We start from the raw sequence: 14,330 nt of genomic DNA, 5'->3' as shown, positions 1-14,330 counted from the left end.
GTTTGTTACATAGATAAACATGTGCCATGGTGGTTTGCTGCACCTATCAACCTATAGATAGAGCTCATCAAAAGGCTTTGCAATCCCCTGGCCACATTAAGAGCTTCTAAAGAGCTGAGTTGACACAGAATAGGGGAGGAGTCATACTCCTCCTCTCTTCACCAAGAGATGAGATGTTTGAGCATACCAAGGACCAGATCACCTAGGTATTACGTCCCACGTGCATGAGCTATTTACCCTGATGCTTTCCCTCCCCCTGTCTGCCTGACAGGCCCCTGAGTGTGTTGTTCCCCTCCCTGTGTCCATGTGTTCTCATTGTTCAGGTCCCACTTATGAGTGAGAACATGTGGTGTTTGGTTTTCTGTTCCTGTGTCAGTTTGCTGAGGATGATGGCTTCTAGTTTTCATCCATGTCCCTACAAAGGATGTGATCTCGTTTCTTTTTATGGCTGCATGAGACTGTCATTTTCTATAAATACCATGTGATGAAAAAGAGCTCAGGGATCTTACAATCCACACAAGCCCCCAACCTTGTGCCAACCATACAGAATACAAATCCAATCCGGACCAGATCAACAAGAGACATCATGCTATTATTTACATGCTTGACTTTTTCTACTTTCTGATCTTGTTTGCCATTTACTTGTATGTAAATGAATGAAGGCAGCTTATGATGTGTGTGTGTGTGTTTGTGAGCACATATTATTAGAGAATAAGAATGGTGTTGTCTAGGTATTGTCTCACTAGCCAGTCAAAAATATTTTATTAAGTATGTATTGTCTTACTCTTTCCTATAAGAATTCAGTCTGAGATAGGTCACCTACCTGAGGTCACACACCAAATGACAGGGGTGTGATTCCAATGTAGGCCTATCTGGTTCTAGAGCCATGTACCTGATTCTTCACTATTACCACATCCCTTCTTCCAATGTTTCATTGATTAGATAGGGTAAGACCATCAAATCTGCATTTAGGGAATGTCTGGGCAGCCACAAAGTGCACCTCTCAGAACTTCTTTCAAGAGGGAACTGCTATAAGGAATGCTGCCAGGTGACAACTTTCCACTGCAGCAACTTTGGGGTCTGGTGCAACATTTGAGGCAAGGACATGCTCATGTTGGGTAGCTCTAGCCAAAGACAGCATGGCAGGGGTGCTAGGGTCTGCTCACCCTGGGACTACTCTATAGGAAATCTGTGAGCTAGAGCTCTCCCTTGGGCTTGCCAGGATGGTCTCAGAGCTGCACAGCAAACTGAGGATTTTTCAACCCAGTCCTCCATCCTTCTTCCTCTCACAGATGTCAGACCTGCACTGTGTCTAAAGCCTCACCAGGCCTACTCCTTCTCTCACCTCTTTATCATTCATAGTCACTACTTCTAATAGAGCTCTTGCATTCCTAAGTCATTGTCCTGGTGTCTGTTTCTTGACATAAGTCCCCTGAGAGAAAGTGCTATGACATCTCATTGTTTACCCTCTGCAGCACCTAGGACAATATTTTGCACATAAGTCTCTTGATTTTATTCAGATGAACATGCAGTTTTACATGGTAGCAAATGAGCCGCGGCCCTCTTCCTCTACCAGTTCTGGGGAAGCACTGAGCCCAAAGGCCAAGAATGATACAGGCCAAGGATAGCTTTAGAGCACCAGGCTCACCCACAGATTTTGTTTAAATGAGGATAACTGGGTTCCATTTTCATAGATTCTAACTATGAGAGGCAGGGGGAGGGCCAGGACACTCCATTTCCAGTGAGCACACCCAGTGGATTCTGAGCTGGCTGGTCCTTAGGTCATATTGGAGATGCACAGCTTTTGAGGATGCCTACACAGTACAAAGTTCTCCCATTTCTCCCACCGCTATCACATTCAGTGGCCTCAGTGTTCCCATGAATTTAGCAGGATCTTAGCACATTCCAGAACCAGGATTTTTCTATTTCATGGCTGTGCTCCAGTCTGCATTTTGAAATGAATAGAGCCCCAGGGTAGAGTGTGAAGTTTGCCTTGAAACTGGAAGAGACAGAAGTTTGCAGTATTTCCAGCTGACATCTGGATGTGGTGTGGTTTGGGATTATGAAAGTTAAGCATTTAGCCTTATTTTACAATATTTTATTTTTATTTTTTAATTTTTGAGACAAGATCTTGTTCTATCACCCAGGCTGGAGTGCACTGGCACAATCTTGGCTCAGTGCATGTTCTAGCTCACCTCCCAGGTTTCAGCAATTCTCATGCCTCAGCCTCACAAGTAGCTGGGACTACAGGCACATGACACCACTCCCAGCTTATTGTTTGTGTTTTTAGTAGAGACAGGTTCTCAGGATGTTGGCCAGGCTAGTCTTGAACTCCTGAGTTCAAGTGATCTGCTCTCCAGGGCCTCCCAAAGTGCTGGGATTACAGGCATGACCCATGTGCCCAACCCCTCTCTTATCCATCTTTCAAGGGTAATCTTAAAGATCAACTCTGGTTCTTCTCAGTACACACCTTCTCACAAGGTCCCATTGCCTACAGAAATTCCTTCCATGAGCATTCACTATATTTAAATTGTTTGCATTATGTATTATGTATCTGTTTTAAACAAATTGAAAATACATTATGTATATGTTTTAAATAAATTGAAAATGTTTATGAGAACAGTTTTAAGAACTAGAGTGAAAAGCTTTTTCTAGTCAAGTACAAAAAATTTAAACTGTAGGAAGTAGTGTAAGGCAGTGGGCTTTGGAATCAGTCTGCAGTTCAAATCGTATTTTGTTATTCACTGGTTGTATAGCATGTTTCTTCATCTGTAAAATGGGATCAAATAATATTTACATCATAACATTATAAAAATCCTAACCAAGTGCTTGGCACATAGTAAAGCCTCAACAAATATTAATTATCTTCTTCCTCTCTGGCCAAAACTTAATCAAGTCCTATATTTGGAGATCAAACCCATGTTGTCATTTTAAAAAAATTTCTAAACGCATAGACATAGATTAGATGCTTAGTAAGTACATGTTAGATGAATGAGAAAATTGCTTCATTGCTTCTGGCTTATTCCAAATTCTAATTTTAGTTCCCTTCAGTGTTAGGAAGTGAATTTAAAAGCATGGCAACATGACTCAAAAGATTAAGATTTTCTATCCAGAAATCTTGATTTAAATCTTCAGTGTTTGACTTTTGAGAAGAGTGCAAATGTTGGCATTATCTTTTTTATTAGCAATTTGTAAAGAACTGAGATCTCACACAGCTGTGTGCGGCTCAAAGATGTACCATGCAAAGAATAAATTTCCTGCCCACGCAAACTCAAGGCAAAAAATCTCAAGCTGTCTTATGTTATTCTGACAGCCCAAGCAAAGTTTTATTTTTCTCATAAGGAAACTTGACAAAAATCATAAGATTTATCTACTATGTAAAATGTCTACCTTGTCAGATTCTTAAAGCTGATGATATATTTGTTTTAGCAGAGACTAAAGACTTAGAATTACAAAATATTTCAGATTTAACTCTAGCAACTCAGCAAATAAGAATTCCTCTTTTAAGCATCAAGCTGACTAGTGGTATGACCTGGGCAAGGTTTGCTCACATCCCTGTCCAAGATGCATTCTGATAGATACAAGTAGTTCATGCTCAACAAATGTGGCATAGTTACAATTGAGGCTCAGGTCAAAATGGACCAAGCCTTCTTAAAACCCTGCTGGAGCTCACCAGTTACTTCAAATAAACAGCAAAGGGAAGTCAACAGAAGTAGTTTTGCTAATACCTCCATTTCTTGGGGCCTATCAATATAGAACACTGAGAGAGGGCTGCAGAAATCCTAGCATTCACAGTAAAACTAAGTACTAGGCAAAGACCAAGGCAATTTATCTACTGGGCATTAATTTTGTGAGAGGCACTTAACATTATTATGCATTTGTGCTGTTATTTATACTCTGACTCTTCCCCAAAGAAATATAAAGTTGCTTATAAGAAAACACATGGGATTAGTGGGGACACTGTGCACTAGGAAATAAAGGTGAAGTCAGTGGAAGGTGGTATGTATTGTACAGGAATCCTAGTCTACTTGCTAGCAGAGGGTTGTAAACCTATTTTGAAATTTCTGACCAGCCAAGGAGTGATTCCTTTAGAAGGTTCACAGTGTCCAAAGCAATAAAGCTAACATGCCATTCTGAGATACACAGCAATTCCTAAGACCGAAGCCCAAGGGAGATATTCCCTCCCATGAGTTTGTAGACGGTAAGGAATTTTAGTCTATTATAAGTGTGATATTCAATAACTCAGATATGCTTGAATATGCAAGACTGCCTCTGAGCTCATTCTTCAGGACTCTGTATACAAAAAGAAAGACAGCAGAATGAGCATCAAATTACTACTTGATTAATGAATTCTCAACCACTTAATATCTCCCCAATCCAAAGCCGCCTGGAAAAAGCCAACTTTGACATGAAGATAAGGCCTGAAGCAGAAGTGAATTCTCCAATATCTTTCTGGAAAAGCACATATAGGCATGCCTATTAAAGGGGATTGGGTTCCTCAAACTTTCTAAGTCTGTCTGCCTGCCCTACTACGTGGAGTAGGAGAAAGGAACAGGCCATAACTGACCTGGAAAGTAGGGTGATGTTAGGTGTATAAACCACCCCAAATCTAGCAGCAAAAAACAAAATTACAATTTCTTATCACTGTTATCTCTCATAGTTCTGAGAGTTGATGGGGTTTAGCTGGTTGGTTCTCACTCAGATGTGCTCACATAGTTGCAGTCAGACAGTGGCTGGGGCTGGCATCATCTTCAAGGTTTCCTTACTCATACCTGGTGCTTGATACTGGTCAACATTTGGGACTGCAGCTGGACTACTGGCTGGAATACCTGCAGGCTCCTCCATCTACACTGAACTTTCTTACAGCACTATGTCTGAGTTCCAAAAGCAAATGTCCCAAGAGATTGCAAGACAAAGAAAAGGAGAGAGTGGGAGAAGGAGGAGGAGGGGTGGGAGAAGGTGGAGGAGGAGGAGGGAGGGAGGGAGGGGGAGATATATATATATATATATATATATATATATATATATATATATATATATATATCTCAGGTATATATATATATCAGGTAGAAGCTCTATTGCCTTTTTATTTGTTTATTTTTATTTTTTGAGAGGGGATTTGTTCCTGAACCTTTTTATATTTAAATCGTTATTCTGGAATAATTTTAGATCTACAGAAATGTTACAAAGAAAGTAAGGAGGGTTTCTGTACATCCTTCATCCAATTTCCCCTAATGTTACTATCTTTCCTTACTGTGGTCAAAACTATGAAACCAACACTGGTTCATAAATATTGAACTCCAGACTTTAAAGATTTCACTAGCTTTTCCATTAATGTCCTTTTTTTGTGTTCATGATCCAACCCAGCATTCACATTGCATTTATTCTCATGTCTCTGTAATTTCCTCTGGTCTATGACAACTTCTCAGTTTTGAGGAATACTAGTCAGTTATTTTGTACAATGTCTCTCAAACTGGATTTGTGTGATGTTTTTTCTCACAATTAGATTGAGGGAATAGGTTTTTGGAAAGACTACTGTGGTGAAGTGCCCTTCTCAACACATCACACCTAAGGGTACATGATACCCATGCGATATCACTGGTGATGCTAACTGTGATCACCTGGTTAAGGGGTAATGTTTGCCGCATTTCTCCCCAGTAAAATTGCTATTTTTCCCTTTTCATATTCCATTCATTGGAAGCAAGTCACTAAGTCTAACCCACTATCAAGGGAGGAGGTGGCTAAATTCCATCACCTGGAGTGAGCAGCATTTGAAATTCTTCTGTCTGGAAGATTTGACTCTCCTCCCTTATTTACATATATGAAGATTAAGATTTCACTAGCTTTTCCGTTAATGTCCTTTTCTTATGTTGTTGTTCATGATCCAGTCCAGCACAAGTCTATGACAGCTTGGAATTCTGTCTGGAAAGATTTGTGTGTGTGTGTGTGTGTGTGTGTACACACACACACACACACGCTTATATATCACTGTGGACTTGTGTATATTTATTGTATACTTTGGGTTATAATCCAATACTATGTTATTTTATTGCTCCAATTTTTCCAAGTTTGGGAATTGGGGGTTCCTTTAGTTTGGGTCCAGTGTCCCTTTGACAAGCCCCCATTCTTTAAGTTTTTGATCACTTCCTTACATTCTGTGTACATCCCTTGCAAGATGCCCCAGGTTCACTTGTATTGTTCCAACCCTAGTCCTGTAGTCAGTCATTTCTATAGGAGCCCTGGTTTCTTTTATTAGAGAATGGTACTGTATTGTCTTTTACGACCTGGCCTCATCACATAGTGTCTCTGCTGGTTGAGAGAGTCACATAGGTCCACCCAGGTTCAAGAGGGAAGAAGGGACACAGTTTCCATGTCTTAATAGGGAAGTGGGAAGGTGACTTTTTAAGAATAAACTCAGATAGGAGATACTGGTATGGGTATTTTGAAAATACCAGCTGTCACAGGTGGTCTGAGTATGTCAGTGAGGAGGTGAAATTTGAGCAAAGGCTTAGAGGAGGTGAGAAAGCCAGCGATATGGCTATCTGTAGGAGGAGTGTTTCAGACAGTGGTAACAGTTAATGCTAAGATTTTACAGTGAGACTACACCTGATGTTTTTAAAGAACAGCAAAGGGGCCACTGTAACTAATGAAGAAGGCCTGATGCGAAGAGTCATAGAAGGTGGGGATGAAGAGGTAAAGAGGGCAGATTATATGGAGTCCAGAGGACACTGTGAAATTTCACTGAACAGTTATTGCAGGGTATGGAGGGGAAGATTTATTACTTGATTTATATTGTAATTATATTTTATATTATATTTTGAAATGGTCACTGTGATGGTTAATACTGAATGTCAACTTGATTGGATTGAAGGATACACTGTATTGATCCTGGGTGTGTCTGTGAAGGTATTGCAAAAGGAGATTAACATTTGAGTCAGTGGGCTGGGAAAGGCAGACCCACTGGGTGGGCATACTGGGTGAGCACAATCTAATGAGCTGCCAGCAAGGCTAGAATATAAGCAGACAGAAAAATGCAAAAAGAGTGACTGTCCTATGCTGGATGCTTCCTGCCCTCAAACATCAGACTCCAAGTTCTTCAATTTTGGAACTCAGACTGGCTCTCCTTGCTCCTCAGCCTGCAGATGGCCTATTGTGGGACCTTGTGATCCTGCCAGTTAATACTTAATATTAACTCCCCTTTATATATATATTCCATTAGTTCTGTCCCTCTAGAGAACCCTAATACAGTCACTGTTGCTACTCTGCTCAGAATTGACTTCAGGGGAAAAGGGCAGAAGGAGGGAAACCAGTTAGGATGCTACTGCAGCAATCTACACCGTGGTGATGGCAGCTTAGGACAGGATGATAGCAGGGGAGGTGGTATGAAAGTAGTTGGATTTTGAACATCTTCTGAAGCTAGAGGTAATAGAATTTCCTGCTAGATTAGAGATGGGGTATAAGAGAAAGAGGTAAATCAAGGATGACTTCCAAGTCTGGCCTAAGAAATACAAAAATGAAGTTGCCATCACTTGAGATGAAGAAGACTATGGATAGGGGAAAGATCAGGAGCTTATTTGTGGAAACGTTGCTTTTCAGACATTGATTAGACATCCAAGTAGAGATGTCAGCTAAGCCACAGGTACACGTATCTGGAGTTCAGGAAAGGTGGCTGGAAATAGATGTGATTGCATGTAGATTTGCATGTGGTCATAATGAGACCACAAGGAAGTAAGTAAGGACAGAATCAAGGACCGATCCTTCAAGATTAAGAAAAAAGAAACTTCAAAAGAGACAGAGAAAGTAAACAAGAAAATACGATGAGAACCAAGTAGGTGTGGTGTTATGGGGAACAAGTGAAGAAAGAATGTTAGGGAGGATCATCCACTGTCAGATGATGTTATTCAATTTAGTAAGAGGAAGACTGGGAATATGAGCATTGGATTAGACAGTGTGGAGGTCATTCATTTTCCTAAAAAGAACAATTTAAGAGGAATCATAGGGGCAAAAGGCTGAGTGTAGTGGTTTTAAAAGAGAATGTGAGGAGAGGAATTGGTGATGGAAATCTCTTTGAGGAATTCTTCTGCAAAAAGGAATAAAACAGTAGTGTGCTGGCTTGGTGGAGGGGGGACAAATGAGTTCAGGAGAAGGTTTACATGCCCATGGGAATAAGCCAGCAAAAAGGAAAAGGCTGACTGAAGAGGGAGGTGGCAACCCTTGCATAGGTGAGGGGTCCTGGGGTCTGGTGCCTGAGGAATGGATGAGTAGGAGCACACGGCAAGTCCTCTTGATGCCAGTGGGAAGGCAGAGTGTGTGGGTACAGATGCTGGTGAGTCAATGTGGTGGTGGGATTCGCTGAAATTCTCTTCTGATTCATTCATTTTTTCAGTGAAGTAGGAAGCAAGGTCAGTAGCTGAGAATGTGGGGTGTATTGGAGATCTGAGGAATGAGAGAAAGGTATCCAATAGGCACCTTATAGGGTGGGAGAGTGAATGGATGAGGGACATACAGTATGAATTCGTGGCAGCATCAAGGGGCTACCTGAGGGTCAAAGTGAGGTTAGTCAGCATGGCTGTGCTTTTCTCTAACCACCTTCAAGGGCTGGTGCTGAGCAGGCAGAGATACGGATCTAACCAGTGTGGATGAAACAAGATGTAGGTAATGGAGATGAGGACGTAAGCAAGGGAGAGATTACAATGACTAAGCTGAGTAGGAAGGACACTGAGGACACAGTAAGGGGGTGAGACAATGACATGTGTAGGACCTTTGAATTGAAGGTTTTGGTGGCAAAAAGAAGAGTGTCATACATGTGGGCTAACTTTTATCCTGAGTGACCCTGCCTACTAGTAAAATTCAGTTTTTTGAATATACCAATCAGATAACTAGTTCCTGCTCCCTTGAGCTGAAAAACTTCCTAGCAAAAAGGAGATAAGCTTGGAATAGGAAGAAAGAAATACCTACTTCACCAATAATATTCACAAAACTTAGGTAAGTTAATAAATGTTCCTTGCGTAGTAAATGCCAATCACTTAGAGTCTCTTCTGTGCCTTAGTTATCTCATCTACAAAAGGGCAAAAAAAGGTGTTAACTCCTAGGTCGTTGTGAGGCTTAATAATGTTGGCAAACTGCTTAGCACAGTTTTGCAATTTAGCAAGCCACATACTAATTTTTGACAATTCTAGGATTGACGTTTTCATTTCAGATTTGTGTGATCTTCATGGCTGAACCATGTTGTGTTACCAAAGACTCTGAATATTTTTCAAATAATTTATTTCCTTTAAGTTTGGAAGTAGTATATATTAACTGCATAAAAATCTAGCTTTTAACTTTATGTTCTGTTCTGTTTAAGCTTTTCTAATAGTTAATAATTAGAAAACAAAACTTAACCGTAGAAAAATCAGGGATGTAATCATGAGCGAATCAAGTAAAGGGAACTTTTAATTTAGGTATTATTCATTTATCTTTGAAGTTAAAATTTTCATAGGTAGAATCTTTTAAATCATAGAATATGTTTAGTTTGTTTTGAGAAAGTCAAAGGAGTAAAAGTGTCACTTTTCAACATTCCTCGTTTATTGGCATGTCCTATATGCTCAACACTCATTCATTCATTCATTCATTCATTCACCAAATAATTACTGAGCAATAACTATGTTTGAAGCCATGGAACAGGCCCCAGGGGATTACACAATGTGAACAAGTGGATATAAACTCCACTTTCATGGGGGCTGGTAGTTTAGTGGGGTAGGTGGACAATTAAAGAATCCCACTCTAACAGTCCGGGTTTTTAATTGCAAAAGATAGAAACCAACTCTGGTTACCTCTGGAAGAGGTAGTTTTGGAACACTGCTGTGTACCCATAGACACCACAGAGCATTTGAACCTAGAAAATAGAGCATTACTAAGAGGGTATGGGCTCCTGAGCTGGGTTAAAACCTGGTCAGGGCATTCCTGTTGCCCTTGCTGAATACTGCCACTGAAATCACTGCCACCATAGGACATTAATGCAGCCACTGTGCTGTCTCCACCATGGCCATATGAACTCTAAGCTGCCCTTGCTCCTTTAATGCACTTGTTCTATATTCATCAACCAGCAGCAGTGTCCAATTGTCTGGGCTTATGTCTTAAGCCCATAGCCTTACTGTTGTGTTGAGGAGGTTAGGTATCTGACTTTTTGTTTTTCTGTGCTGGGATGTAGAAAATGCTGGCCAACTGTATTAGTATGTTCTCACGCTGCTATGAAGAAATACCTAAGACTGGGTAATTTATAACAGAAAACGGGTTAATTGACTCACAGTTTCACATCACTGGGAGGCCTCAGGAAAATTATAATCATGGCAGAAGAGGAAACAAACATATTCTCTTCACATGGTGGCAGGAGAGAGAAGTGCTGAGCAAAGAGGGAAAAGCTCCTTATAAATCCATCAGATCTCGTGAGAACGCACTCACTATCACAAGAACAGCAGTGGGGTAACTGCTCCCATGATTCAATTACCTCCCACCAGGTATCTCCCATGACACGTAGGGATTATGGGAACTACAATTCAAGAAGAGATTTGGGTTGGGACACAGTCAAACCATATCAGCAACCAAACAAATACAGTTAGCATCCACAATACACATACACACACACACACACACACACTGTCTCTCACACAATTATAATGCTTTGAAGGGGCACTGTGAAGGGGCACTGGCATTGGAAGACAAGTTCAGCTGACTCACAACAAAAGTTCACTATACTCGGGGTACTTCAGTCTTCTCTAGGGCTTGAATTGCTGGTGACTGTCTCTGGTGTGTTTCCCACACCTCAGTCATTCCCAGGCTTCCTTCCCATGTGGCCATATTTGTGAGCCATCTGTATGCACATTTACAACTGCTCTCTCTTAAATACATCTACTTTATATATCAGCCTATAAATGAAAAGCCAGGATCATTTGCCATAAATAGAAGGTAAAAGTAAGAATAAATGTAATGAAAGGAAATAAAGCTAGGAAGACTTAGCTAGATACTTTGCCAAAGGTTCTGAGGCTGGAGCACACTTTCAGCAAATGTTAGTTATTGAAAACATAATGGCAGCATGCAGCGATCTTATCCTTGACTTTACTGTCTAGTTTTTCTAAACTAAAAAATGATGGAAAAGTGATACATTTTCAAACTTTGTATTTTGGTGCTTTTAAAAATGCTCTCTGGGCACAATTTAAAATTACCTTTCATACCCCTAGTAAGTACCATGTTCCATGCTTTAGGTGACAACTATTAGAAAGAATGTGATAAATATTAGAAAAATAAGGGATTAAAAATGGGCAAGGCTTTTGTTTGAATTTCAGCTCCCTCACTTATTAACTCTGTGATTTTCAGCACATTATGCAATTTTGCTGAGCCTCACTATACTCATCTGTAAAAAGAATTCAATAATACTAATTTTCCTGATGTGTTAAATAGATCAGTATTGCCCAACTATATTTTGCATACAAATCACCTGGGGGTCTTGTTAAAATGTAGATTCCAATTCCGTAGGTCTGGAGTGAGGCCCGATATTCTGACTTTTTAATAACATCCTAGGTGATGCTGATGCTGCCATTTTGTGGATCACATGTTAACTCACAAGTGTGTGATTCTCTGCTGTCGATATGGTAGCCATCAGCCACATGGCAATTGAGGCCTTTAAATGTGGCTATGGACGTAAGAAAATCTTTTTTTTTCTTTTACTTAATTTCAATTTATTTTAAAAAACTGACACTTGGTTCAGTTATTAAAAAGCAATTTTTAGTATACTTAACTTGTGAATCTATCTTTTCAGCTGTTAATTTTATAAAAATTAAATAACCAAACATGTATTCCCAATGAAAATTTAATGTTTGAATTCAGATATGCTGTAAGTGTAAAACACCTGAGTTTGAAGATTCTGTTAAAAAGAATGCAAAATATCTTGTTAATAAATTTTCTATTGATTGCATCGTGAAATTATAATATTTTGGATATGATGAGTTAAAATATATTATTAATTTCATCTATATCTTTTTACTTTTTCAATGAAGCTACTAGAAAATTAAAAATTACTTATGTGGTTCAGATTATATTCCAACTGGACCATTCAGGCATGGACCAGTAAGCGCAGGGCCTGGCTCTCCTTTTGGGGCCTTCCTCCTGTCTAAATTGGGTGGGTGACCTCTGGCTGGAAAGAGGAAGTGAGGTGGTAGAAAGAGACAAGGTTTCTTCCTTCCCTACAGGAGGCTGTGGCAAAAAGTCAACATTCACAACAAGTTCTTCGGTTTACAGACTATTTCTTCTGTGGTGGGTTATTTCCACCGCATTCCAAAGCAAGCTCTACTTTTTGAAGAGGTAAAAAAGAAACATGTCAGCAGTCCAAAGTGAACTGCTCAAAGCTGGCTCTCATAAGAAGATGCTCACTTTCCAAGAGTTAAGGGTCACAGCAAAGGGCCCTCTCAACCCCACCTCCTTGGTGACATTAAGGGGAGATAATTAAAACAGAATGGGCTCCTGCAAATGTGGTACATTATCTCCTGGTTGACTCAGCAATTCCACAGGAGGCTGAAAGTTTAATGAAGAGCAGTAAGAAAGACATCTGCAAATTTGACAATAACCACGAAGTTTGCAAAAAGAAATATGCAGGAATGAAAGTTCTTTCTCATGTCATAAATTATTTTATGGTATCCTTGCTTCCCCATTCTTGTTAAAAAAAAGTTGTTTTTTTTCCCCACCAACTCATTTAAATATTTATGTGTAGAATCAGACCTGGCAGCAAATTCAAAGAAAACTATTAAGGATGGCAAAAGGTCCTTCTGTATCAGAGGCTTTGAGACTCCAGGTCTCAATTAACCTTTCTAAATAGGAACTGACAGCCTTGAATAGAAAATCAGAGTGGGGGAGGGGAGGGGAGACTAAAATGTTTTTGAAGAATGTTTGACTACAAAGTAAACAGTCTGGAGAGAAAATATTAAATCACATGCTGCCTCCACATTCCATAAAACTGTATATACACTAAAATGCACTATACAGTTAAAAGACATGGATAAAAGAAATCATAAAACAATTTGAGTTTTGTGATGATCCAAACTTCATGGAATTAGTTGTGTTGGCGTTAAGACGGAGTTTTTTTTTTTCCCTAATTATGTTAGATCTTAACATGAAGTTGTACAGATGGCATTGAAGACACAGAGATATTTATCTTTAAGCTTTCTTTTCCTTTCTGTCATCAGATTGACCCATGAGTACATATTTACTAAACATATTATTTATTTCAGGCATATTATTTCATTTTGCTAATCAAAATGTTATCAGTATTATTTTGCACAAAATAGCATGCCACTTATTCATTTTCAAGATTTATTTTGCTTTAGATGAAAGCAAAAGGAAAGTGAGCTTAGCAAATTCACAGCATAATCAAGATTGTAAGGGGAAAGGTTTAAATGCTAGAAAACAACATGCCAAAAGCACCCATTTAGAAGCCAATGTTTCGTTGTCAGTTTCCAAAATTTAGTATCAAACACAGCTACGCTTTCCATTTAAACAATGTTTATATAACTAAAAGCAATACAATCCCCTATCTCAAAGAATCTGGTTAATCAGATAAGCCTTTCCCATTAGCTCGTGTTAGAGAGATTTTTACTGTATTTTAAACAGCTGTAATTCAATAAATCTTGAAGAGTAGAGAATTCAGCACTATTGCTTACCTTATGAGTTTGTAGATCATGAAGAAATACTGTCTCTTCTGCTTCATTGTAGCAGCTGTTTTCAGTCTGGACTCTCTCCATTTTTCCCATATAGCAAAACCTCGTCCGTCTCTCAATTCTTGCCCATGGACTTTCTTTGTTAGATATTCTTTAACCCTGGGTCCCCAGGTTTGTCGAATTTAACCTTCCAACATACCCTGTTTGACATCATTATCGCACTTAGTGTGGTATTATAAATAGTTCCTCTATCAGTCTCAGATACGGGGAATTCCTTCTCATCTTGGTTCTCCTTCTGTCTAGAATAGTCCCTGGATAGGGCAGACGTGCAATGGTTTCTGAAACAGAATCCAAAGCATCACTTTGAGTTAATAGAATAACAAGGCTGCTTGCTACTACCATACTGCCTTGCCATTGCCACTCAGCTTGGGTCTTCCACACTTGTCCCTTGGGTCCACTGTCATTTATGCACTTCCTGTTTAGCCTACACCATTTCCCTCTCTCTGATGGAGAAATGGCTTCTCTGTTTACGTCCTTCTCTCCAATTATGAGGGTCTCACAGAAGAATGGCTTGGGCCACTACTTATTATGCTTCATTTTGTAGCCCTTTTGGAAAGGAGGCAGACTTTACCATATAGCTGC

At 39.7% G+C, this 14,330-nt stretch overlaps 1 protein-coding gene across 10 annotated transcripts in view; it reads right to left on the bottom strand.

The window, feature by feature from the left end:
* Positions 1-13,996, bottom strand: part of POC1B (POC1 centriolar protein B) — a 221,879-nt gene extending 207,883 nt beyond the window's left edge. For 3 of the 10 annotated variants that reach the window (XR_001110131.3, XR_001110130.3, XM_064376896.1), the window contains exon 1: positions 13,692-13,991. Coding sequence is in view for 6 of the 10 variants with exons in the window: in XM_064376896.1 (XP_064232966.1) it covers positions 13,692-13,781 (90 nt within the window). In the remaining 4 variants the exon portion in view is untranslated. Of the gene's footprint in view, positions 1-13,691 lie in introns of all 10 variants that reach the window. The other 7 variants (XR_001110133.3, XM_064376900.1, XM_012469362.3 and 4 more) reach the window with 5 other exon arrangements.
* Between the last annotated feature and the right edge of the window lie 334 nt (positions 13,997-14,330).

The sequence above is a fragment of the Aotus nancymaae genome, unplaced genomic scaffold (genome assembly GCF_030222135.1).
Source record: "Aotus nancymaae isolate 86718 unplaced genomic scaffold, 86718_ANA_hifiasm-v0.15.2.pri h1tg000016l, whole genome shotgun sequence".
Lineage (NCBI taxonomy): Eukaryota > Metazoa > Chordata > Mammalia > Primates > Aotidae > Aotus > Aotus nancymaae.
The sequence above is the reverse complement of the archived record's forward strand: the minus strand, read 5'-3'. Positions and strand labels throughout refer to the sequence as shown.